At 58.7% G+C, this 24,519-nt stretch overlaps 2 protein-coding genes across 7 annotated transcripts in view; one reads left to right on the top strand and one right to left on the bottom strand.

Moving 5' to 3' along the window:
• Window positions 1-6,038, top strand: part of DNAJB2 (DnaJ heat shock protein family (Hsp40) member B2) — a 29,512-nt gene extending 23,474 nt beyond the window's left edge. For 2 of the 3 annotated variants that reach the window (XM_070070165.1, XM_070070164.1), the window contains exons 6-10: window positions 916-1,008; window positions 1,214-1,316; window positions 1,441-1,511; window positions 3,769-3,975; window positions 5,100-6,038. In XM_070070165.1, coding sequence (XP_069926266.1) covers window positions 916-1,008; window positions 1,214-1,316; window positions 1,441-1,511; window positions 3,769-3,975; window positions 5,100-5,110 — 485 coding nt within the window. In that variant the 3' untranslated portion in view covers window positions 5,111-6,038. Of the gene's footprint in view, window positions 1-915; window positions 1,009-1,213; window positions 1,317-1,440; window positions 1,512-3,768; window positions 4,769-5,099 lie in introns of all 3 variants that reach the window. The other variant, XR_007920277.2, reaches the window with a different exon arrangement.
• A 1,414-nt stretch (window positions 6,039-7,452) lies between these two features.
• On the bottom strand, window positions 7,453-24,174 carry PTPRN (protein tyrosine phosphatase receptor type N). Of its 4 annotated transcripts, none has more exons than XM_051848125.2 (23): window positions 24,086-24,174; window positions 22,460-22,510; window positions 22,110-22,223; window positions 19,679-19,775; window positions 18,541-18,802; window positions 18,106-18,460; window positions 17,577-17,711; window positions 16,962-16,996; window positions 16,077-16,351; window positions 15,796-15,882; window positions 15,451-15,530; window positions 15,246-15,310; window positions 14,415-14,633; window positions 13,784-13,984; window positions 13,553-13,700; window positions 13,230-13,303; window positions 12,936-13,013; window positions 12,705-12,824; window positions 11,633-11,799; window positions 9,344-9,397; window positions 8,523-8,587; window positions 8,270-8,343; window positions 7,453-8,073 (listed from the first exon to the last, which is right to left on the bottom strand). In XM_051848125.2, the coding sequence occupies exons 3-23, from the start codon at window positions 22,117-22,119 to the stop codon at window positions 8,002-8,004; spliced, it is 2,673 nt and encodes an 890-aa protein (XP_051704085.2). In that variant the 5' UTR covers window positions 22,120-22,223; window positions 22,460-22,510; window positions 24,086-24,174; the 3' UTR covers window positions 7,453-8,001. The 4 variants fall into 4 exon arrangements, with proteins under 4 accessions (XP_051704085.2, XP_008257442.3, XP_008257443.3 ...); XM_008259220.4 differs by lacking the exon at window positions 24,086-24,174 and adding an exon at window positions 23,871-24,077; XM_008259221.4 differs by lacking the exon at window positions 24,086-24,174 and adding an exon at window positions 23,871-24,077 and having other exon boundaries at window positions 17,577-17,708.
• Between the last annotated feature and the right edge of the window lie 345 nt (window positions 24,175-24,519).

The raw sequence follows: 24,519 nt of genomic DNA, 5'->3' as shown, positions 1-24,519 counted from the left end.
CAGGTATTTTATATCCCCTAATCTCGAGTGAACCCGGGGAGGGGGGTAATTTTAGTCCCTGTTGACAGAGGAGAAAACTGAGGCACAAGTAACTTATTTAAAGTCACACGGCACGTGACAGAGCCAGGACCCCTCGCCGTGGGTCCTGCTGACCGGTCTGTCTGAAGGAGCCACCTGCTCCCCCCCTCTTTCCTTCCCGCCCGCCCGTCCGTCCTTTACTCTGCCCTGCTCTTCTGATCCAGCTGCTGCAAACGTGCCTGCGAGGCAGCAAATGCTGGCCCCAGGACTTGGGTTCTGTGTAGGAGACCTGGATGGAGTCTGGCTCCTGGCTTCTCTTTGGCCAAGCCCTGACTGACGTGAACCAGCAGATGGCAGAGTTCTCTCTCTCTCTCCCTCTCTCTCTGTCACTCTGTCTTGTTAATATTTTTAAAAGGAAATTTGACTTGTGCATAAACCCATGTAGAAATGGAAAGACAGGGGCAGGGGTTGGTTCAGTTAGGAAGGGCACCACCTGAGATGCCCGCGTCCCACGTTGGAGCCCTGGCTCCACTTCCAACTCCAGCTTCCTGCTAATGCGTGTCCTGGGAGGCAGCGGTGATGGTTCAAGTCCCTGCCACTCATGCGGGACACCTGGGCTGAGTTCCCAGCTCCTGGCTTTGGCCTGGCCCAGCCCTAGCTGTTGCAGGCATCTGGGGGTGTGAACCAACAGATGGAAGACCTGTCCCTGTCTTTGTGTCTGTCTTGCTGCCTTTCTAATTAAAAAAAAAAAAGTAGTAAATTTTAAATGGGAGAACAAAACTAGAAATGTAGCTGGCTGGGTAGCAGCTTCGATTTTCCGACTGAGAGGTAGCCTTTGCACGTTTTTGGGGGCGGTCTCTTCTGCAAGTGACTGCTGATCTTGTCTTTTGGCTGCAGATGACCTGGGCCCCTTTGCGGAGCTTCAGAACCGGAGTTCCCGACACTCCGGCCCCTTCTTTACCTTCTCTTCCTCCTTCCCTGGGCACTCTGGTAAGCGCCGTCCCTTCCCGGTTTTGCAGGCTCTGAGCCTGGCCCCCTTGGCGTCAGCTGTGGCTTCCCCAAGTCTGTGTGGGACCTGCCTCCAGGCCGCTCTGCGGGACGCCCCGCCGAGTCCCCTGGCGCTGGGTGACCGCAGCAGGCAGCACAGGACCCCCGACTAACAGCCTCTCCTCCTCCTCCTCTGTCCCGACACCAGATTTCTCCTCCTCATCTTTCTCCTTCAGTCCCGGAGCGGGCGCTTTCCGCTCGGTTTCCACGTCTACCACCTTTGTGCAAGGACGCCGCATCACGACCCGCAGGTGAGGGCCCCCGGGGCTGCCCAGGGAGGAGCAGGGTCCGGGCGTGAGGGCGTCGTGGGGGCTTGGGGCGGCGCCTGCAGGCAGTGCCTGCCGTGGGTTGACTGGACTCTGCTGCCTCCCACAGAATCATGGAGAACGGGCAGGAGCGAGTGGAAGTGGAGGAGGACGGGCAGCTGAAGTCGGTCACGATCAACGGTGAGGAGCTGCTCTGCCACCCAGTCCCTGAAGCCCCCGCCCCAGCACCCCTCTGCAAACCCTCCCAGAGTCCAGAGGGAACAGCAGCCATGGGCCCCCAGGGCAGGACCCGAGCTGGTGGTCCCGAGAAAGGCAGAGGGCTCTGAGAGCAGGCTCATTGCCAGCCTCATCAGTACAGTGCCGCGCGTTTGCAAGCATTTCACTCTTGTTGGTTTGTTTAACACTTATTTATTTATTGCCATTTATTTGAGGGAAGGAGAGAGAGAGAGAGAGAGAGAGAGAGAAAGAGAAAGATTTTCCATCTAGTGGTTCACTCTCCAAATGCCTGCAATAGCCAGAGCCGGGCCAGGACAGTCAGGAGCCTGAGACCTTTTTTTTTTTTTTTTTTTTTTAAAGAAATGTGATTGGATTGGCAACCATCCTAGATAGCACTTCACTGCATGCTTCCTGTGGGAAATGTTTCCTTTTTAAAAGATTTATTTATTGGCCAGCACTGCGGCTTAATAGGCTAATCCTCTGCCTGCGGCGCCGGCACCCCAAGTTCTAGTCCCGGTCGGGGCACCGGATTCTGTCCCGGTTGCCCCTCTTCCAGGCCAGCTCTCTGCTGTGACCTGGGAAGGCCGTGGAGGATGGCCCAAGTCCTTGGGCCCTGCACCCCATGGGAGACCAGGAGAGGTGCCTGGCTCCTGCCATCGGATCAGCGCGGTGCACTGGCCGCAGTGTGTCGGCCACGGTGGCCATTGGAGGGTGAACCAACGGCAAAGGAAGACCTTTCTCTCTGTCTCTGTCTCTCTCTCACTGTCCACTCTGCCTGTCAAAAAAAAAAAAAAGATTTATTTATTTATTTGAAAGGCAAAGTTACAGAGAGGCAGAGGCAGAGAGAGAGATCTTCGATCCGCTGGTTCACTCCCCAAATGGCCTCAGTGGCTGGAGCTGGGCTGATATGAAGCCAGGAGCCAGGAGCTTCTTCCAGGTCTCCTATGTGGGTGCAAGGGCCCAAGCACCTGGTTCATTGTCTGCTGCTTTCCCGGGCCATAGCAGAGCTGGATTGGAAGTGGAGCAGCCAAGACTCAAACTGGTGCCCATATGGGATGCTGGTGCTGCAGGCCACGCTTATCCACTACGACACAGCGCCAGCCCCGAGGAGCCTGGAACTTATTCCAGGTCTCCCACTGGGTCGCAGAGACCCAAATACTTGAGCCGTCTCTCTGCCTTCCAGAGAGCACCAATAAGAGGAGGCCAGAATTGGAAGGGAGCCCAGACTTAAACCTGGCCACTCTGACATGGGGTGTGGGTGGCCCAAGTGTCATAACTGCTTTCCCAAACACCTGCTCCACCCTGTACTCTTTTTAAAGCACTTCATGTATATAATATCCCCTGTATTCTTTATTCTTTTTTTTTTTTTTTTTTTAAGATTTACTTATTGATTTGAAAGGCAGAGTTACAGAGAGAGAGGTAGAAAGAGAGCAGGCTTCTGTCTGCTGGTTCACTCCCCAAATGGCCACAACGACCAGGGCTGGGCCAGGCTGAAGCCAGGAGCTTCATATGGGTCTCCCATGTGGGTTCAGGGGCCCAAGGACTTGGGCCGTCTTCTGCTGCTTTCCCAGGTGTGTCAGCAGAGAGCTGGATCAGAAGTGGAACAGCTGGGACTTGACTTGAACTGGGTGCCCCTATGGGATGCCAGCATCACAGGTGGCGGCTGTACCCGCTGTGCCACAACGCTGGCCCTCCCTGTATTATTAAAGAATCAGGGCGTGTGCTATTTGCTTGGTTTTTAATCCAGGAGACTGAGCTGTAGTGCAGTTAATTGGCCCTAATATACAAGGACCCCAGGCCCAAGACTCTTCCCCGTCGAGTGAGGGGTAAATCGGGATGCAGAATTCCTGGAGTGGCACGCTGCCCACAGCAGCACGTCGCACAGGAGTCCCTGTGGCTAGCCTCCTGTGCCGGCTGATGCTGGGCGCCCTGTGTTGCGGGTCCTGGGCACGGTCTGTCTGGTCCAGTCACCAGGACAGTTTCTGGACATAGGCTCTCTCCTCATTGCCATTTCACAGGTGAGGAGGAGGTGGTACAGGGAGGTTGAATAGGTTGTCCGAGGAGACGGCTCCTGCCTGGTGGGGTCCTGACCCCTCCCTGTTGCATCATCACGGCCGCTGGTGCTGCAGGGCTGTGTGGTCAGAGCCTTCAGTGCACGAGGCGGTCTGGCAGGATGCCCTGGCCTGGAATGAGGGTCTCATGGGGTCCCCGATTCTTGCAGGTGTCCCCGATGACCTGGCACTGGGCTTGGAGCTGAGCCGCCGGGAGCAGCAACAGTCCGTCCCCTCCAGGGCCGGGGGCCTGCACGTGCGGCAGACCCCTGCCTCCCGCCCCTCCGACAGTGACCTCTCTGAAGATGATGAGGACTTGCAGCTTGCCATGGCCTATAGCCTGTCTGAGATGGAGGCAGCTGGGAAGAAACCGGCAGGTGGGCGGGGGGAGCAGCAGCGGCAGGGGCGGCTCAAGGCCCAGCACCAAGATGCAGGCAGGGCGGGCACCCAGGGGGGCGCGAGGGGTGACGCAGCTGAACGCAGTCCATCCCCGGAGGACAAAGCCTCTCGCTGCCTCATCCTCTGAGCCCCGGGCCCTACGCCGCCTGATTGGGGTCTCGGCCGGGGGTCCGGCTCACTGTTGGGAGAACCGAGAGGAGCCTGTCTCTGACTCCAGGCTCCCACTACGAGTTTCCCTCCCAAGGTCCTCCTCTCCTGCACTGCAGTGTGGATTTGGGATTTGCTGTGCTCAGCCTGGGGCTGATAGGTCCCTGGGTGACACCCAGGGAGGGGACTTCAGGACAGCGGAAGGGCCTGGGGAACTCAGAGGCCCCGATCTTCAGATGGGGAGCTTCTGAGATTCCTAATGGCCTGGGGTGGGCCTTCTGCGCCCAGGTCCTCTGCCACCCGTGTCGCTGGTGGTGTTGCCAAAGAAGGAGGGCTCGGCCCTCAGCCCGGCAGCAGTGCCGGCTGAGCGGCCGCCCGCTGTGCTTGTGCAGCCGCAGCCGCAGCCGCAGCCGCTCCTCGGCCCACCGCGCAGTGTCGAGCTCTGACCGTCTCTGTTGCTTCCTTTCTGGTGCTGCTTCTCCTCCCTCCCACTCTGTTCTCCGCAACGCCCTGCGGGCCGCATCGCTTGCTTTCACTGCCGTCTGGCTAGGACTCCCTTCTCCTTCCTTCCCGGAGAAGGCCTCAGTGTGCCGAGGAAGATGCTGGGGCCGGTGGGGCCGTGAGGTCATCTGGTGGGGGCGGGGGGCGCGCTGGGAGCGGGGCGTGGGAGTGGCTCAGCTGTCCAGGCCGGAACCAGAGTCCCTTCCTCCCTTCCTCTTGCTGCCTCAGCCTGCCCTGGCCATGGGACTAGGCAGAGGCGAGGCTGGCTAACCTGGGAGAGGTGGGATAGGGCCAAGGGGACCCAGGAGGGAGGCCTAGGCGGGGACTGTGCCCAGGACTGCCTCAGGGAGGGGCTGTGCAGCCAGCCCAGGTCTGCATGCTCCAGGTCTGCTCCATCCTCCATGGCTTGCTGCTGACCCTCTCTCCTGTCACCCCGCCCCCGCTCTCTCCCCAGATGTGTTCTGAGCTGGATGTCCGGGAGCCAGAGTCGCTGCACAGTTCCAACAGGACAGCGCCCTCCCCCATGTGCTGGGAGGGGACACTCCATTCCTCTCCCTCGCCCATGCTGAGTGTAGAGCTGGGGCCTGGGTAGCGGGTGGGCACCGGGAGGAGGCGTCAGTAGTCTTTTAGCCTGTGAACTCTGTTTCCTGGGTGTTAGCTGCTGTCTCTTGGGGACTACAAGTCCCAGAATGCAACGCGCCCGGCCTCATTTCTGATAAATCACGCTTGGGGGAAGCGGTGTGTGTTTGTGTGTGGATATGGAGCTGTGCATCTTGGGACGTGTAGTTCCAGCCCCGGCCAGCCCGCCGCTGGCTGTGAAAGGGGGAGATCTTGTCTTTTGATTTCCCCCCGGCAGGGGTGGCAAGAACGTGGATGAACGGGGAATGACGCCAGCATCAGTTCCCCCGACACCTCTTGCTCAGCTCCGGGGTTGGAGTGGGTAAAGTTGGGCCCTCCAGCCTCTGGGAGAGGTTCTTGTCCTGTGGGTGGCCTGGGGCCCGAGGAACAAGCCAGGGCAAGCAGCGGGACTGGGCTTGCAGGCCTGGGCCCGGGAGCTGATGCGCGCGGGCTGGCAGAGCCGGGAAGGGAAGGCCGTCCCCATGGGTGTGTGTGGCCGGGGGGCCTGTGATGGGAGCTCCGGGCATGCTGCTGCTTGTATGGCTTTCTTTGGCCTCTGACCCTGCTGCCCATTCTTTTCTCGCCAACATCACAGCAAACCCGCCTCTCCTCCTCCCTGCCTGGAGTGCCCAGTGGCTGGGGAGGGTTGGGGTGGGGAACCGGGGTGCCGCCAACCCTTGTGACCTTGAGCCTCAGAGACCTATCAAAGCCAGCTGGGCTGAGCTCAGACACAGAGGGAGACACTGGAAATCAATAAAGTTGAGTTTTGACAGCTCGGTGGTGTGCTGTGTCCCTGTCTTCCTCTCTGGGGTGGCTCAGGAGGGACCCTGTGGGACCAGCAAGGGGCACTTCTGACCCACACTTCCTTTATACCCAGACAGCTAGAGGTGCAAGGGCAGAATCGGTCCCCCCCGTGCCCAGGTGGCCCTCCCCACCTGTGTTATGGAGCCCCAAGGATGCCACATTCTCTACCTTCACCAGGGGAGAGGCACCATCACCCAGGACGCTAGGGCCAGACTGAGTTCAGACTTAACAGAAACCGCGGAGACCACAAAATGCCAAGGACACACATGCACCATAAAACCTTTAAACCGCATCTTCAAAGCCCACAGACTAAACCCTGGGCAGCTTTCCCGAGTTCACAGCCAGAGGCAGGGCCAATGGCACATGGAGTGGCCTAGGTTCACCCCGGCCAGGGGCCAGGCCACAAACTGATCAGGGCCCAGGGAGGGAAAATGCTGCGTGCCCCTCCCCTTTGTCTCCGGCCATGGTGCGAGCACCTTGCATTGTCAGGCAGGGCAGTGTGGCTCCCCATTGCCCCTCACCTTCACCTTCAGTAACTAAAGGTATAGACGCATTTTTCTCAAAAGAGGTCGCCTGCCCAGAGAGGGATTTCAAGCCTCCATTGGGAGAAAGGAGAGTCTATGGGAAGTTTGCAAAATCGCTTTTGCCCTGTTGCGCAAGTTGAGGTGTCTAAGGGAGTGGAGCTCTCTCACCCAGCAGGGCATGGGTGGGACCCCAGGAGGGGCCTGGGGCTGGGGTCTGCCTGGGGCTCCCTGAGCCTCAGCCCGCGGAAGCACCCAGGTAGTCCGAGGTTCGAGGCGCTTTTCACCGCGTTTCCACACCTACCAGCATTGTCCACGGACATCTCATGACACACAAGTGAAGACCCCTTGTGGGGCCACACAGCGGGGAGGGTTCTGGGAGCTGGGGCTGCAAGGGAGCAAGTGTCCTGACATCTCACGGGGCCCAGAGCGCCTATCAGAGCCCTGCGGTGTGGCAGGCACTCGGCCAGAGCCACCTCGTTTAGTCCAAATCCCAGTCTTTGATGCTGTACCTTATTCCTGAGGCCCCGAGGCAGGAAGCAGCTAGCTGAGAACCTCGGGCAGAGGCAGGAAATAGGTCTGGATGCCCGGGTTCAACTCCTGGCTCGCAAGTTCTGTGCCCTGGTCTCTACATCTGGAAAGTGGGGCTAATGGTGGTGATGTTTTTTTGGTGCTGAGACAAATACCCGTGAGGCCCCTGGGAGACTGCCGGCCACCTAGGAAGCACAGTGCGACCAAAGTGACCACCCCAGTGGGGAGCCACTGTTCAGACCCAGGTGCTGGCCAGTGCCCTCTCTGTGTCTCCTGAACCACGCAGGGCCCAAGCAGCTGAGCAGAGCAGGCGCACAGACACTGGAGTCTGGGTTGCAGCTGCACAGACAACACACTAACTTTATTCACATTGATACAAAAGTAGATGTTTCTAGAAGTGGGCCAGAGGGAAGAGGTTGAGTGGCACACGCAAGAGGGCAGTGAGAGGAGGCCGAGGGTGAGGGCCGGCCAGGCAGATGCCAGCAGGGGGTCGGGGTGGCAGGCCAGCCGTGGCAGGGCTGGGGAAGCCGCGGGGCTGGGGCTGGCCACTGCCACCCTGCTCTGGCCGCAGTGGAGGCTGGCAGGGGTTGGAAGCACCCAGAACCACAGGTGCCAGGACCCAGGGAACTCAGGCAGGGAAGGCTCTGGGCAGAACCCCTGCGCACGTCCTCACCTCTCCGCCCAGCCAGCTGCCAACTCCTTGTGAGCAGCCTGCCCCCACCCCCTTCCCCTTCCTCGCAAGCGCCTTTTGGAAGGGCTGTGCGTGCCACAGAGGGGCCCAGCAGTGGGGCGGGAGGAGGCCAGGCGTGGGTGCACAGACAGATGCTTACGCAGGCGGACAGGAACGGGGTCTGGCTGCCCAGGGAGGGGTCCCGGGGGGCCTCACTGGGGCAGGGCCTTGAGGATGGCATTCACTTCCTCCGCCACAGCAGTCAGGGCAAATTCAAACTGGTCCTGCGGGAGGGTCAGGGGAGGCTTCAGCTCTGCCCTGCCCCAGGAGCAGTTTCTGGGCAGGGGAGGGCGCAGCACAGAGGGCAAGTCCTCTCAGGGAGGCACAGAGGCAGGTGGGGGGGCAGGTGACTGCTGGTTTCCATGAGTGGCCCAGAAGCGGGTGCGAGGGACAGGGCAGGGGGCAGGAAGGCACAGTCACCTTAGAGCGGACGAGGCCAGGTCGCTGGTCCCGCACGTGCTCCAGGGTGGCAGCGATGTCAATTTCCTTCACGCCTGGAAGGGGGGGGGGTCATGGGGCTGCTCAGGGGGTGTCACTGCTGGGGCATGCCACACACATGAGGTGTGACAGCCTGCTCCTCCACCAGCTCTGGGACCCTGGGTGCTAGGGAGACTCTAGCCAGGGCCTGCGGTGGGGGTGGGGCGACTGCAGGCCCCGTGGGGACAGTCCTCACCCTTTGCCATGCGGTTCAGGACCATGTCGATCAGGATGTAGGTGCCAGTCCTCCCTGCACCGTCGCTGGAACAGGAGTTGGGACAGTCAGCAGGAAGGGGGAGGGACAGAGGGGACATGGAGGCCTGGGCTGGGAGGATACTGGCCGATCTGTGTGGGTGGCCGTGGGGACAGGCCAGGGGTCAGCCGAGGAAGGACAGTCACAGCCCTGGACCTTGAGTGGGCAGCTGGTGGCCCGTGGGAGTCACTGGACAATGGGACAACTGGGGCTCTGTTGTGAGGTGGGCGCAGCGGCGGGGGATGGGGCCAGGCTACTATGGAGCCAGCGTTTTGTGGAAGAAGCCAGATGGTCCATGCCCTCTGCTGTGGGTTGTGGATGAGACTCCTTCAAACAGTTCTTGGAAAGCAGAACTAAAAGATATGATTATTTTGGTGCAAAAAATTTGGAATCCATGCACTTTTTTTAAAAAAAGATAATTTGCGTTTCCATGAACTTTTTAAAGTCTTCTTTGTATGTACATATTTCAAGACTTTTTGCACCCTGTAAGCTCATTTTTAACTCCATCTTCCAAGAACTCTTTCCCGTGCCCTTGAGCAGCCTAGGTCACAAGTTCTTCTTTGGTTCCTTCAACCGTTCTCAGCTCGTGGGGCACTAGAGATGGGTGGTGCGCCCGAGGGGACCCGTGGCCTGTGGTTTGCCAGCCTCAAGGGGCTGGACGAGCAGCGTACACAGGGAGCAGGAAGATGGAGATGAAGGGCCCCATCCCAGGGCCGCCGTGTCCTCAGCTCGCCCCCACCGCACCCCACGGCCTCTGCACCCACCTGCAGTGCACGATGATGGGGCAGGAGCGGCCGCGGTAGCACTTGTTCACCTTCCTGCAACGAGAAATGGCCATGAGGGCCGGTGGGCATCAGCAGAGCAGAAGAGGGGCGGAACACAGGCCCGTGGGCCGCTCTTGCTCCCTTTGTTTTCCTGGGCTGTGGGCGAAGGTCTGGAGCTGGTGTGGGTGGCACTGGGCCCGCCTTGTCACTTATGAGCCATGTGCCCAAACTTCCTGCCTGGAACAAACAATCTACCCTCTTTGAGCCTCAGTCTTCTGACCTGGAGAATGGGGTGAGGGATAATAATAAAGATGGTAACCTTCCCCTTAGGGTTCTTACAGTGGGAAGAACTAAGTGCCAAGTGTGGCACACAGCAGGTGCTCAATAAATGGGTAGCTCCATGGTGATGCTAACAGCGGCCTCTGCCAGCAAAGCAAACAGGTTTCTTGGTGACCTGAAGGGTGCCACATCCCTGCTCTGCCCAGGCTGGTCCTGTCCCCGTGCAGACTCCTGGTGGTTGTTCCCAGTGGCGCTGTCAGCTGGCCTCAGAGTTCCTCTGGCCGGGTCTTGGAGGGGAGCAGCCCCTCAACTCTGAACATTGTGCTACTGCGTCTCCCTGGACCTGCCTCACCTCGGCACAGTCGTTCTGGGGCTGGGTTATGGTCAGACTTGGGGTCCTCGTGGGACCCTTCCTGCAGCCCCTGGCCACAGCTCAGCAGGGAGCAGAGGCCCCTGGGAACCTGCCCTTGACCCTGGTGATCTTCCTGCTTTGGGAGTCACTTGCAAGCTCCTGAGACCCCTTGGGCCAGGTCCCGCGGGAGCCATCTCGGCAGTTGTCAGGTGGTTTCTCGGGAGGCTTGGGCCTCGGCGGTGCCCCAGCTAAGAGGCGAGGCGACTTCTCACCGTCCGCATGGTTCTCCAGCACTGTGGCTGCGCTGTGGGGGGCTGGGTTTGAGCAGCAGTCACGGAGCAGCTTCCAGTCATTGGCTAATCATAGTAACAGTCACCCAGCATTAAGCGAGCCCTTTCAAGGTGGCAGCCACTCCTGCTGGATCCCATCCACCTTATCCTATTAAATCGGGGGTCTCCCCCAGGGGCGTCTGCCACCACTCTCATCTGACAGGCAAGGGGACAGAGGGCCGGGCAAGGAACTTGATCCGGGTCACTTTCTAGGGCCTTTGATTCATCGGCCTTCCCTCTGGTGGACTGTCACCAAGCCACATGTTTGAAGCGACAGTTTGCTCCGGACGTCTCAAGTTAACTGAGCCTCTGAAGGTCAGCCTCAACCACCCCCTGTGCAACCCTGAAACAGATCAGAGATTTTAAACGCAGAAGAGGAGAAGTAGCCCCGGTGCCCCATCACTTTCAAGGGCCTGTGCCTGCAGCCCCAGGGACTCCAGTTGGCGGCCACTGCCCTGAGGTGTCCCGGGGGCCATGCCAGCAGCCCCAGGTCTCCCACTCCCAGCACCTAGAGACCCTAGGCCAGCCGGGCAAGAAACGGAGAAGCAGGAGAAAGCTCTGTGTGCTGCCTCGCCTCCTCCACGGGGTGGGCTTCTCAGCCACCTGTCTGTGGCAGGATAGGCAGAGGGTGCAGAGGCCTGGGCTGCCCAACGGGTCCTGCCTGTTCCGTCCAAGCAGCGGCCAGGCCGGCAGGGACCATCCTTGTGATTATGCATGGGAAGCGAGAACGCTGGCTGCGAATGCCCAACATGACACTGGCAGCTGGGGCAGGGGGCAGGGTGGGACAGAGGGAGAGGAAGAGGAAGGACAGAGGGAGACCCAGAGACAGGTGGGAGGTGGGGAAAAAGAGGAGAGGGCTAAGGAGAGAACAGAACAAGGCGGGAGCAGGGAGGGAAAGGGAGACCACGACAGGGATGGGGGGAGGGAGAAGAGGGAAGGAGGAAGAGAGTGAGAGACTGACACAGGAGAAACAAAAATAGAGGCAAAGAGGCTGGCAGCAGCGCCGGGTGCAGGGTGCCAGGCTGGAAGGGAGGCGCCCCCTGGTGGAGGAAAACCGACCCGGAGAGGCAGGGAGCACGCGAGGCTGACGTCAGGCTGGACCCTGACCCACAGCATGGCTCCTGCTGTTCTGGGTGAGACAGTGGGGTCTGGAAGAGGCGGCCAGAGGCCCAGCCTCCAGGTCAGACCCCGGGCCCCTGCTGGAGCTGCGGGCTGCAGGATCGGAGGTTGACTGGGCTCCCGGCACCCTGCTCCGGCGCTGCTCTCTGTCAGGGCTCCTTGGCACCTCCCGGGGGATGCGCGGTCCAGGGCCCGTCCCGCGGCGCTCACCTGCGGAAGTCCAGCAGCGGCCGGGTGGAGGCTGGAGTGCCCTCTGCCGGCCAGCTGAGGAAGTGGAACTGCGTGAGCGTGCGCGTCTCCTGGGTCTGCACGTTCTTCAGGTAGAAACTCCGCACCAGGAAGTCCTCGCACCAGATGTGCTCCGACACCAGGTTCACCTGCCGGGGAGCGAACCCAGGGCTGAGCGCGGCAGGGGTGCGGCAGCCGCTACGTTGGGCTTTCCAAGTCCTGCCCACCTCGACTTTTTAAAGTCCTCCCGGAAGGGGCGGACCCACCTGTCCCAGTGACCAGCTGGTCCCCGAACCCCTGGCTGCACGTGTCACTAGGGACAACTGGCAGCTTTTCCGCCTAGATGCAGCGGCTGAGGCTGTCTCCTTCCCCTTCCTCACCGGGTCTTCCCCAGTATCAGCGCTACACATAGCACAAACTCTGATGAAATTTCGTAATACTTGGTTTTGATATTTTCCTTTAACCACGAGCAGGGCCAATAAAAGGCTCTCACAAGACCGTTAAGTGCTCATTTGGTGATGAAAAACTATCCACGTTTACCTGGGGGTGAGAATCTCTTGTTGAGTTCTCAAGGTCTCCTGACAGCCAGGTCACCATTTCCCATTTGTCTGGAATTTCTTCCTCCTTCCCCTGCTTTGCCTCTGCCTAGCTCCCCTCCCTCCCCGCCCACCCTCTCTCCTCTGGGAAACACTGTTTCCATTTTACATAGGCAACATATGTGAATGGTAGTGTTTCTTTCTTTGCTGTGGCCACTAGGAAACTCAGAACTAAGTTGGCTCAAAGGCAGGAAGTCCTAATCTCAGTACTTGGATGTACTTACCTCCTCTGTGTCATACGCTTTTGGTTCTTGGCGTCTTATCTCAGTTGTGGTGGTTTTATAGTTTTATTTCTGTGCCTTTATTGTAAGTCCCTACAGATTTTTTTCAACCCTAGACAGTACACACACACACACACACACACACTGCGTATGCATGCATGTACACATTTATACACATATGCCCACCGCCCACTCTCCCCACTGCCGTTATCCCCTTGCCGGTGGGGTCCTGCTGACCTCATACACATGGTAGAGGGAGGAGCCCTCATCCGGCCAGTAGCGGTCACACTGCTTAATGCCATCCTCCACCAGTGGGGTCAGCATAACGATGACGGTGCAGCCGCTCTCCCACACCATCTAGGACAGAGACCCAGGTAAGCTCCGCTCTGACCTCTCTGGGACTTGGCTGGCCCTGGCTGGCCACAGGGGTCCCTGGTCCCCAGAGAAGGCCTCCCTCCAAGAGCGCACCTGCCAGAAGTCAGCGATGGTATGGGACAGTGGTCCCTGGGTGGCTATGTAGGCTGGCATCCGGGGGTCGTGTTCGATCTGGGGGCAGGGAAGATGCAGTAGTCTGAATGCGAAACACTGCTATGGAGAGGCTTGGTCAAAGGGGGAGACACAGAGCCTAGGAAAGGCTGCGGATCGCCCCCTCACCCCCCACCCATGTCCATGCTAGGGTGCCAAGCCCTAGAGTTCCAGGGACTTGGGTGGGGTGGGATGCGACCACAGGGGAGCGATATGCGGAGAGGCAGGGCCACTCACAATGGGGCTGGCATTGATGTAGTCGCTCCGAGATGGGCTGCTCTCCACCTTCAGCTTGATACGGGCGTGGTCGTCTGCAGGACCCCCCGTCCCACCCCAGATGGCCCGGCGGTCACTGAGCTGGCAACTCCGCCTCTCAGCTTGCGCCAGGAGCCCAGCCCCTCCCTGCCCCAACCCCCCAGCCCCCCAGCCCTCCAGAGCTCCCAAACGGGGGTGGGCAGGGCCAGTCTGCGGTGGCAGGGGACAGCATGCCCTCCCCCACCAACACCGTGTGGCTGTGTGGCTGGCTCCCAAGGACCAAGCTCCAACTGGGGCTCACTCACAGGGCAGGAAGTCGGGATGGCGGTTCTTCTTGGCATTGCCCTCCCCCTGTGCAGTGGCACAGGTGTTGGGCTCTGCTTGGTAGGCACACAGGGCCTGCCACTCCTTGGCCAGGCGGTCCCGGTTCCGCAGGTGGTCCTCCATGTAGGCCTGCAGGGGGCAGCACGGCCTGGCTCTGACCCAGCCCGCCCTCCTGTGCCCTCCCCGTCTGTGGGCCCCGGCCCTGTCCTGACCAGAATCATGTGTCCCGTGGAGATGTCCATGTTGGCCTGGGCGGGCTCCTCACACCACGACGGCGTGCTGCTGTGGGAGCTGGGGCTGGCCTGGGCCGCGTCGCTGAACTGGGAGGACACGCTGCTCACCCGGGAGGGCTCCGGCGGCCCCTCGGCCCGGTTGAACAGGGACTTCGTGGCCATGTGCTGCCGGCACAGGTCCTGCAGAGCAAGGCTTGGTGAACCCTTGCAGCAGGTTCCAGGCTGGGCCCCTGGGCTCTGCCTTGCTGTTCCATGGAACCCAGCTTCTCCAGGATGGGGCTTCTGCCCAGGCCCTCACCCTTCTGAGGGTCGCTCTGCTCAGCTTACGACCACTTTGGATATCACGGAGTGGACTCCCAGAACCACAGCATTGCGGCACTGGGAAGAACCTTAGGACCCTCTGCTTCCAACGCCATCTGTTCAAAATGTCCTACAGTATCCCTCCCAAGGCTGCTCCAGCTACCACCGGGGGCATCCCGGGGGTGAAGCCTCATGCCCCTCCCACCCCATTCAACTCCCACCCTCACTTTCATGCAAGACCCAGACCTCCCCCCACCCCCCGCCAGCCCTTTGCACATCCTCTTCTCAGCCAGCATCTGGGGCCGCACACCTGGTACTCAAAGGTGGTGTCCCCGTGGGCCCCCTCGGGCCCCAGGGCTGCCAGGCGCTCCTTGTCCCGCTGCCGCGCATGCTGCCGCACACACAGAGCCACTGCCAGTGCCACCAGCAGCCCAGCCACGCCTGCCAGTGCCACCAGAGTAAGGAGCACAGAGCGCATGGGAGAGGCGCCGTGGGCGGGCCGGGGAAGGACGGCGGCCGCCTCCTCCCTCTGTGGGAAGAAGGTTGGCATCAGGGGGCGCAGTGGGGGGTCGGGGTCGGGGGGGGGGGCGGGAAGTTACTTCTCAGCCCTGTGCGTGCCAGGCTCCCTGTGAGGACATCTCCTGGGGCAAAGCCGGGAGGAGGGGACGGCGGTGCAGGGCTCACATCCTCATTTCTCAGTTCCCATCAGACCAACTCAAGCACCGGAGGCCTGGCAGGTGACTCCCACCGGATCGCTTGTGTTTAAAAGTGGACATGGAGAAGTAGAGACAGTGCTCAAGGAATTGAATGGTAGAATACTAGGCATCTGTGTCGGGTGCAGAATAGAAAAGCATCTTTGGGGATACCATCCATTCTGTGCAAGGTTTGGCCTTGGAACATGAACTTTGCTCCAGAAGGCCAAGGGCATCTCAGCTAGAGCTTGCCAAGCAGGGGACTTGCTATAGGTTGATCTGGTGGAGAGGAGCCACCACGGCCATCTACTGGTCAGAAGGAGAACTGCATGGGGAAGGGCTGTTTTGGCAGGAAGGGGTCAGACAGACATGGGAGGTTTCAGCTCCAGTGCACCCCTCCTCTGGGTCAGCCTCCTGGGACTTTGCCTCATTGTCCAGCTAGCGCATACCTGGCCCACACCTGTCTGCAAGATCCGGAGCCCTGTCTGTGCTTCCAGTTCAGCCTTCACCAGCCCTGCGAGGAAAATGCAGGTCAAGCTCTCTCCGGCTTGTAGGCTATGTAGGCTGCACACATTCTATTAAATCGCAAGGCTGGATCTCTCCTAAGGCTGGAGCTGGGGCCAAGCCTGGGAAGAGGGTTGGGGCAGTATTTACCAGCTTGCTGAGTCACATCTGCCAAGGACAGGTTCTGCTCATTGTGCCGGATACGGAAGGTGAGGGCTGGTCCCACCACACTGCCAAATAGGAGCCACGTCATTGCCTTGCCCACCCTGGACCCCAGACTCAAGTAGAGTGGCTGCCTCTGGCCTCTCGGCAGCAGAGGACTGGGCTGGAATAGACCAGGGCGCCCCCCAGTGGTGGTTGAGGCCAGATGCAGAGCTGGGTGTGGCCGTAGCTGCAGCAGAGCTGGGAGCTTGCCTTCCTTGCCTCCCCAGAGCCCCTGCAGCTCAGGCTGCCTCCTGGCTCCCTGCCGCCACCCCGGCAAGATGCCAGCCTCACCTGATATTGATGAAGCTGCCCGAGGACATGTGCACGTGCTCAGCCAGAATCTCCAGCAGCCTCACTCCGGCAGCCAGGCTCAGGGGCCTGGCGAGGAGGAAAGAAAGTGGGGGACCCGATCAGGCCACCTCCGGGGTGCTCAGCCGCCCGCCCACCTCCCTGTCACCTTCACAACCAGATTTCTGTTCTCTGCTTCCTGCCAGGCCAGCCAAACTCCTCCCCGACCCCCTGCCCCCTACTCCCCCGGGGACTGAAAACCTTGCCCAGGCTGCAGCCCTTACCTCTGGTCAGTGACAATGTAGCCATACTCTTCGGCTGCCGGCCGAGCTGAGGGCTGGCCCAACACGGTGGGCTGGCTCTGACCCAGGGGGCTTTTCTTCTCCAGCAGGACAGGTGTGGCAGGAGGGCTGGCAGGTGTGGGAGGCTTGGAGGGGCCGGGGCTCACCCCCAGCTGAACTTTATTGGCGGTGGGACTGGCAATGGGGTGTCCGGGCAGGGAGGGTGTGGGGGGCGGAGGCTCAGCTGTGTCTCCACCCTGCACTTGCTCTTCTACTGTCTGTTTAGAAGGAGAACTGAGGTGTGGCCTCTGATAGCAGAGGGGCTTGGGGCTAGGACAATACATCCTGGAATCCAAGCCATCCCCAGGGCCCAGGGCAGTGCTGGGTACAGAGAGGGCACCCGGAACATGTGAGCCAGGGCTGAAGGAGTGGAATGTGGTCTCTGATACTCCACAGGATGGGGCTGGAGTGGGAAGAAGCTCTTGAGCGAGGGAAGCTGGGGTGAGGGTGGATGAGGAACAGGTGGGCTGCGGTTTCTAGACTTTTGTTTAACCACAGGATCTTAGAACCCCACCAGGAGCAACTGAAGCAGAGATTCTGCAGCTACAGGGGTCAGGAGGCTGCCTGTTCACAGCCCTTTCTCCCCTGGATCTCCTCGGATCACGGTCCCACCGTAGGCAAAGAGCACAGGATCAGGAATTCATGGCCCCAGCTCTGCCGTGAACTTGATGTGAGGCCTTGGTCATGGACTCACAGTCTACAGGCCTTGCTTTTCCCCAAAAGGAGGGATCAGAGGAGTCGCTCTGGGTCCCAGTCCTGGGACTTGGGCTTTGGAAGGGGGCATGCGCTGCCTCGGGGCACTTAGGCAGGCAGGTGCTGGGAACTCACTTTCTTGACATCAGCTCTGACATTCACCGCCTCTCCTGTGGAGACAGGAGAAGCAGAGTCTGGGAAGAGGCCAGGGCCCTCACGGCACAGTGGGAGAAAGGACCAGAACCCCCAAGCCTGTTCCGTCTGCCACGGCCTCTTCCCCCTCAGCTGGTGCCCAACACCCTGGTGTTGGTCCCATCCTCAGAGTGGCCTCGTTTTTCCTTGCTTCTGCCTCCACAACTCACTGCTTTATTAACCCCTCCCTCTGTCGTTGGCCACAGCTCTATACTCCCTTTACCCATCAGCTGCTGGCTTCCCCTTAGCACTGGCTACGCCCTCCTCAGGGCCTCATTTTCATCCCCCCACCCTTCCTGATGCCTGCTCTTCCTTGCACCTGCTGATGGCTTCTTTTCCACCTGCTAGACTTTCTCAGGTCTAACTCCTCAGCTTGCCATGTGGTATGCCGCCTGGCTCCCTGCTCTTTGCTGGCAATGCCCTTGTGTCGCAAAAACACTCTCTTGCCTTGACCCTGACCTTGACATGTCCCTCTCCAGGCTGTTCCATGTAGTCTGGAGAGGTGGGACGAGAGGCCTCTACATGCTGGGAGTTGCTGGTTTCTGCCTGGACACTCACCGAGATTTCTCCCTGCGCCTTTGGGCAGCAGCTGCAGCAGGGTCAGGAGGGTGGAGAGCTGTTCCGGGGTCAGCTGGCGCAGCTCCACCCCGTAGCCCGCCAGCACAGCCGCCAGTCTCTGCAGAGTTCCATCTGCTGGGAGCCAGACGCAAGGCTTAGGGCATGGCAGGGTGAACTTGTGGGATGCGCAAGTGTGGGTGGGAGCGGACTAGCACATGTCAGAGCTGCTTCTCAAATAGCAAGCCCTCCTCTTCCCAGCCCTTGTCCACCCTTTGGAGGAGAGGAGCTTCCTGGGGCCACTAAGCTCCAGGGCCACCAAGGACAGCCTGAGCATCACTTTGAAGAAGAGACACATTCCACGCTCATTATATCCCCATCCACATTAGTGCCTGGTTGGTATCAGCTCCACCTAGGCACTTGTTAAACATCTGCATGACTTTTAGGGTAAGTTAACAAATGGATACGAGTCAGGAAGGGGTCCCCATGGTTCCGCTGAAGACAGAGAGGTGGGTGCTGAGGTTTTTGTTACCTGGTTGCACTGCTGAGGAAGGGGGCTTCTCTCCATGACCCCCTAGTGCTTTCCCTTCATTGCCCTCAAAGGAGTCCACTGCCCGGCTGCTGCCCCCTTGCTCTGGCAGCCTTGGCGCTCTGGGCTTGCTGGGCACTGGCAACTCCTGGGCCAGGTAGAGCAGCCCTGAGTCCTGGAAAAGCTGAGCAGGTGGTGGCCCCGGAAGGTCCCCATAGGAGTGGCCAGGGTGGGCCGCAAACATGCCCTTGGAGGCGGTTCTGCTGAAGAGGGCGGGGGCTTCAGCCTTGGGCAGGGGGCTGGCGCTGCCTATCCCTGGGGCGATCTCTGAGCCCCGGGATCCATCGCGAGAGCCAAACTGCAGGAAGCCAGAGATGCAGGTAAGAGCAGAAGTCAGGTCTGGGGGACTGGTGGGCGGGGCCAGGGTCAAAGGCTCACCTGGTGGAACAGGTAGGGCTGCAGCAAGGCAGGTTCATAACTCAGAGCTGGGTGGGGAGGCTGCGGGGGCAGCAGCAGGTGCTCCAAGAGAGGGGGCAGTAGCTCAGCCTGCAGAGGGGTCAGGGGGGAGCCCACCGCAGCTCCACCCCCACCCACTGGAGGTCGGGGAAGCCCGAGCTGGGCAGCAGGGGCGGAGCTGGTGGGGATGCCCTGTGAGAGCAGCTCCCCAGCGGGACCAGGTTGCCTGGGCACCACGCCAGATCTGGGGAAGAAAGCAAAGTGTGTTTGTATGTGCGTGTTGGTTGGTTGGCTGGCAGAGATGATGGGAGCCCAGATAAGCTCAGTAGCTTGGAGCAGGTCCGACCTCTTAGAAATGAAGTGGCTTTGGGGGAAGAGAGATGGGCCAGATGGGGATGAGCCAGAAGGCCAGGCCTGGGGTGGAGGCATCTGCCTCCCCTGTCAGGATGCCTGGGTCCCTGACCCACAGCTGCAGAGGCCAGGGAAGCATCAGGCTAGGGCTGCAGGAGAGAACAGGAGCCAGGGAAAGGCAGCGAGGAAGCTGTCTGAAAGAACTGAGGCTGCAGCTTGCCTCACCAGCCCTCTGCTGTCCCCACAGCTGGCTCTCCAAGTGTGTGCTCAAATACTCAGGACTGCCCCATCCACCCCGTGCCGCCTGCCACTATGCCTAGTTCCTCCTGGCACCAGCTTCTGAGCTCATTTCCTTTCCTCTGCTTTGCAGGGTCTGAACCTGCCTTTAAAGGCCCAAATCACAAAATGATGGCACCTCCTGCCACGTGTAATTCTACACGGCAATGAAATGGGACACTGAACAACTTCAGTGCAAAACAAGATTCTAATCTGTCCCCGATGACTACTTTGACAATGCTTTTGTAAAGACATAAAATGTCAGTGTGTTTCAAAAGCATTTTTTAGTTTCCCTGTTTTGCTGGATTCCCAGGAAAGCGCTCAGTTCCTTTTGGCCATGTGAGTAAGTCAGAGTGACTGTTCCTGAACTTCTTTGGCCTGTGCCCTAGTCTGGAGACCTTGGAGCCCCCTCCCTCATTTTGCCCTCCTTCCATTGGAACGACCACAGACCACCAGCCCCACCATGCTACCATGGTTGAAAAAGGCTGCCTACCTGTCCCGCGGACGGGGCTCTGGGGGGCGAAGCCGGGGGATGCGCTCCATCTCCTGGGAGATCACATACTGCGTGAGGTCATCATGCCAGGACAACCCTGTTGGGGAAGAGCTAGAGTGAGGTGGGCTCTGGAGTCAGTGGGCCCAGTAACAGGGGGCAGAGGAGACCCTAACTGCGTGCCCTTCCCTGTGCTGCATTTGCTGTGGCAGAACAGAGCGGACAGTGGAGGGGTTCAGGGGCTAAGAGGGTGATCTGAGCTGCATCCTTCCTGCTGTCAGGCACAGCTTAGACTCCCTGGATTCTGCTCCTATCTCTGCCATTGATGAGTTATCTGACTGTGGGTGAGTTGCTGAGCCTCAATTCTCTCCACTCAGTTTGCTCTGAGCTGCATGTCCAAACCCTGTGGTCAGTTCTTGGGTCTTGTTTTACATAACCCATCGCCATCACTGGACACTCATATTCCTTACTCCCCCTCCTTGGTACATTTTCACTCGACTTCTAGGACACTAAATGCTCTAGCTTTTTCTCCTACCTCTCTGGCTTCTCCTTCTCAGTCTCCCTTGTTGGTTCCTCATCTTTTCCTGGACCTCCTAATATTATAATATTGTAAATATTACCATGTTAATATTACAGTACTACAAAGTTCAATCCTTGGCTTCATATTAGAATTTTTTAGGGATCTCCTCTTCATATACACTCATTTTTTGGTTATCTTATCCACCTCATGTACAATTACCTATATGCCAAATAATTCTATCTTTACATCTCCATCCTAGATCTCTTTCTGTCAAAATCCAGACTAGACATCTTAAGTCAACATGTTCAAAAGTGAACACACACCACCACCCAAGCTGATTCTTCTGCAGCCTTCTCCATGATAATTAACATCTCCACTACCCCAGTTGTTTAGGCAATAAGTCCTGTGTGTCCTTCTTTTTTTATTTGACAGGTAGAGTTATAGGCAATGAGAGAGAGAGAGAGAGAGAGAGAGAAAGGTCTTCCTTCCATTGGTTTACTCCCCAGATGGCTGCTAAGGCTGGTGCTGCACTGATCCAAAACCAGGAGCCAGGTGCTTCCTCCTGGTCTCCCATGCAGGTGCAGAAGCCCAAGCACTTGAACCATCCTCCACTGCCTTCCCAGGCCACAGCAGAGAGCTAGGCTGGAAGAGGAGGAACTGGGACTAGAACCTGGCACCCATATGGGATGGCAGTGCTGCAGGCAGAGGATTAACCAAGTGAGCCACGGCACCAGCCCTTGTATGTCATTCTTGATGCCTTGCTTTACAACTATATCCAATATTTCAGGATATCATGCTGGCTCCCTTAAATATATATGACGAATTCTATCATTCCTCCCTACTTCCTTGCAACCCTGGTCCAATCTACACTCATACTTGAGTCATTGTGGTAGCTTTGAATGGTCTCCTATTCAAAAGCTTCAACTCTCTACTCCCTAATATTGTATGTATTCTCAACCTGGCAACAAGAGTGATTCTTTTAAAGCATTTTTAAAGCAGGTAGAATGGTTTCCTCTCTTGCTCAGGGTAAAGAAAATATCCACATATTTTCCTCTAAGATCTCACAATGAATTGCATCCCTTCCCCCCATTACCTACCTGACTGCATCTGCTACTTTCATTACTTCCTGACAGTCACTTTGGCCTCCAGAGTGTTCCCCAGACTTGTGCTCCTGCCTTGTGGCTTTTGTCTTAGCTGTTTGGTCTACCTGAAACACTCTTTCCCTGGATAACTTCCTGAAAACCTCTTCCCCTAGATAACCTGACAAACCCCCACCTCCTTAGAGTCTGTTCCGATTTCAAAGTCTCAGTAAGGTCTACCTTGACTACCCAAATTAGCATTGCATTGTTAACCTGACCACACCATTTCTGGTCCCTTCATCTGGTTGTAATATTATATGGTACCTACCTTCTAACATATGTATTTTATAATTTATATAGTGCGTGCCTCTCTTTGTGCTCCAAACATAAGCCTCAGTAAGCAGAGATCTTTGTTTTATTCCCAGATATATCCCAAATACCTAAAACTATCCCTTTCTCACAATAAGTGCTCAATAAATACTTCCTGACAGAATGAAATGGATGGGGGGGCATTCTCCTGGCTGAGGATCCCAGGATTCATGGTTCTGGAGCACTCAGACCAAGGAGTGGGACTTGTCCTAAAGAGGTGGATGCTGGCCTCTTCCAGTGACTCATTCTAGAAACTCCCACTGGGCTCCCCTCAAGAGTCCCAGTATGGACCTCTCATCTCTAGGGCTCGACCCCCACTCCTGTCTTGCCTCCTTCTCCAGCAAGATCTGGGAAAGTCAGACTCTAGAAGTGTGTTCCAAGAAAACCCTTCGGTCAAGTCCCCTTCACTTCCTCTCCCATATCTAACCAAGTTCCAGGCTGCCTCCCCCAGTGCATCAGCCCTCACCTTGGGACATGAGTTGTCGGAGCACTCCTTGTAAACGTTGGAGAACCGGGGAAGTCACTTGCAAAAGGGGCCGGGCCTGCCCCACTCCCACCTGGCACTGTCCAAACAAGCCATCTAAGAGCACAAAAGTGGTGTCAGCAGAGGGCTTGGACCAGCAGGCTTCCAAAGTCCAAGCAGCAAATCAACACATTTCTCTACTTGCTCTCATGGTTCCATAGGGCTCTGATCCTCAATGCCAGTCCCCATGCTCCCCATGCCCAGTAGCCCTGCTTCCTTCTTGGCCCCATCCATCCACTTGTTTATTTTTGTGTCTCCCTTCTCTTGTGAATCTATGCTTGAGCCTCACTCACCCTGAATACAGACTTCCAGGTGGGAGCAGAGTCTGCGGTCAAACAGACAACCTGTAGAGGGACAGGTGAGTAGAAGCTCAGACACCCACACAGATAGAATGGCTGTATGGAGAGGGGGCTGGAAAAGAAGGTGGGGTCCATTCTTTCACTCGAAGGAAGTCTTTAAGCTGGGAGGAGAGTAGGGAAGAGATCTAGAATTCTTAAAGGAAGAAAGTATGAGATCTGACTTTGGATTTTGAAGACCCGTAAGTCTGGATCCTTGCAAGCCTGAGTGCTTAATTGAGTGGTGGGAAGAAGACTTCTTCCAGGTTCATGGGGGTGGGCAGAGTGGGGGATGTTGGGGGGGGGGATCATAAACTTCTGTTCTTACAGTTACTGCTATGGCAGGATTTGGGACCGGATTCTAGGGGGAAAGGGATTTTCCTTTCCAAACATCCCAAAGCATCCTAACTATGATGGCCTGGAACTCAGAAGAGGTGGGCACCCTAGCACACCTCCCCCGCAGGGGTATGAGGGAGGGGAGGGCTCTCTCTTTTGGCAGCAGGCCCTGCACTGCTCCCAGACCCGGGTCGCTGGTGCTGTCCGTGGTGCTGAAGCTCCGATCCTGGCGCGGCCAAAGGGCTCGCCTGGAGGCAGTAACAGGAGAGGGAGGGGTGCTGGGGCGAGGAGTTTTCAAAGACCCGACACTCCGCTTGCCAACCCACAGCGTCACAGGAAGTACCCTGCATTGGCCTCCCGGGTGGGGAAAGAGGGCGCCAGATGGCGAGGCTGCGCCCCTTCCCCCACGCGCCACCTACCCACCCCCACCCCCGGCCCGTGAGTCAGCGCTGAATGTCTGTCCACACAGGTGTGAGTCAGCACCGGGCCGGGCCGTGGGGAGGGGGACAGGAGAGGACCCTCCGTTCTTCATCCTCTTCTGCCCTCCCATCCAACTCTCCCCTCTTTTGGGTGACCAGATCGTAGCCATCGGCCTTTCTGGGTTTAAAGAGAATCGTTGGCTCCTCTCTAGGTCCGCTCTCCACTGGAAGCTGCGACCCGGGCGCAGATACGGCGCCCTCGCCCTCTTCCTCGCCCTGCTTGGCGCGGGTCACCACCTCCCTGAGGCCTTGGCGCGACCTGCTTCTCCTCTGGCCTCGGAGCCAGGCTCTGAGTCCCTCTGCCCGCACGCAACCCCATTGCTGCTCCGGAACCCATAGCCTTCCCTCAGCCCAGTTCTCAGGTCCCGCCCCCGTCTTCCAGCCCCACCTCCAGGCCTACGCCCCTTTCCTCCCAGGCGTCTCTCTTCCTCCTCGCACAGCGCCCCCCTCCCCCTTCTACCTGGGTTTCTTACCTTCACCGCACTTCCCCCACCCCTCACCGAGTTTTCTCCCGGCCCATATTCCCCCCCCCCCCCCCCAAGTTTCCTCCTGACCGTGGGCACTAATGGCGCTGCAGCCCCCCGGGCGGCTGCTCAGAAGCAGGAGGCAGAGGAGCAGCCGGAGCCCTCTGGAGCCTCCGGGACTCCCCGGCCGCCGCGGGCGCCGCATCCTTTCTGGCTCCAAGCACCCGCTCCCCAGCCGGAGCCGCAGCGACTCTGGCGGGCTCCGGCTAGAGGGGTCGAGGCGGGGCCTGCCACTCCCCACCCACCTAGAGGCGGGGTCTACAGCCCCTCTCTCGGCGACTCGGCCAACCGCAGGCGGTGGTGACGACACCTCCACCCCCGGCTCTTACGCTTGTTCGCGTCATAGGTGGCGTAAGAGCCTCGTCTTAGCCCGGCCCTTGTACAACCCATTCCTCCTCCGCCAAAGAGTGGGCGCCTTGCTAAAATTCCCACCTGGGCCCACCTTCTTTTGACCTGTTCTCCTTTTCGGGGACCACCACCTCCGTCTCCCAGTCCCAGGGTCGGCGAGAGGGTAACGGTTGGGCTGGGGCCCGGACAGATACGTGGATGGGGAAGTACACGCCCCAGGATGAGGTGCCTAGAGTGAGTGGAATACGCGCCCTCCAGTACCTTCATGAATACAAGCTGAGGGCCACCTACCAGGGGGATAACCTTGGGAAACAACCCGTGTGCGCCCAAG

Source organism: Oryctolagus cuniculus, chromosome 3, assembly GCF_964237555.1.
Source record: "Oryctolagus cuniculus chromosome 3, mOryCun1.1, whole genome shotgun sequence".
NCBI classification, from domain to species: domain Eukaryota; kingdom Metazoa; phylum Chordata; class Mammalia; order Lagomorpha; family Leporidae; genus Oryctolagus; species Oryctolagus cuniculus.
The sequence above is the reverse complement of the archived record's forward strand: the minus strand, read 5'-3'. Positions and strand labels throughout refer to the sequence as shown.

Bases quoted from the DNA above. Each gene is read 5' to 3' on its own strand.
- PTPRN (XM_008259220.4), bottom strand. From the start codon at position 23,985: ATGCGGCGCCCGCGGCGGCCGGGGAGTCCCGGAGGCTCCAGAGGGCTC. The intron at 18,803-19,678 runs GTAGGCAGCCTT...TTTCTTCCCCAG, and splicing joins GAGCCCCGTCCGCGGGACAG to ATCTGGCGTGGTGCCCAGGC. The intron at 16,997-17,576 runs GTGAGTGTCCAG...CTGTCTCCACAG, and splicing joins AGGCGCAGGGAGAAATCTCG to GAGAGGCGGTGAATGTCAGA.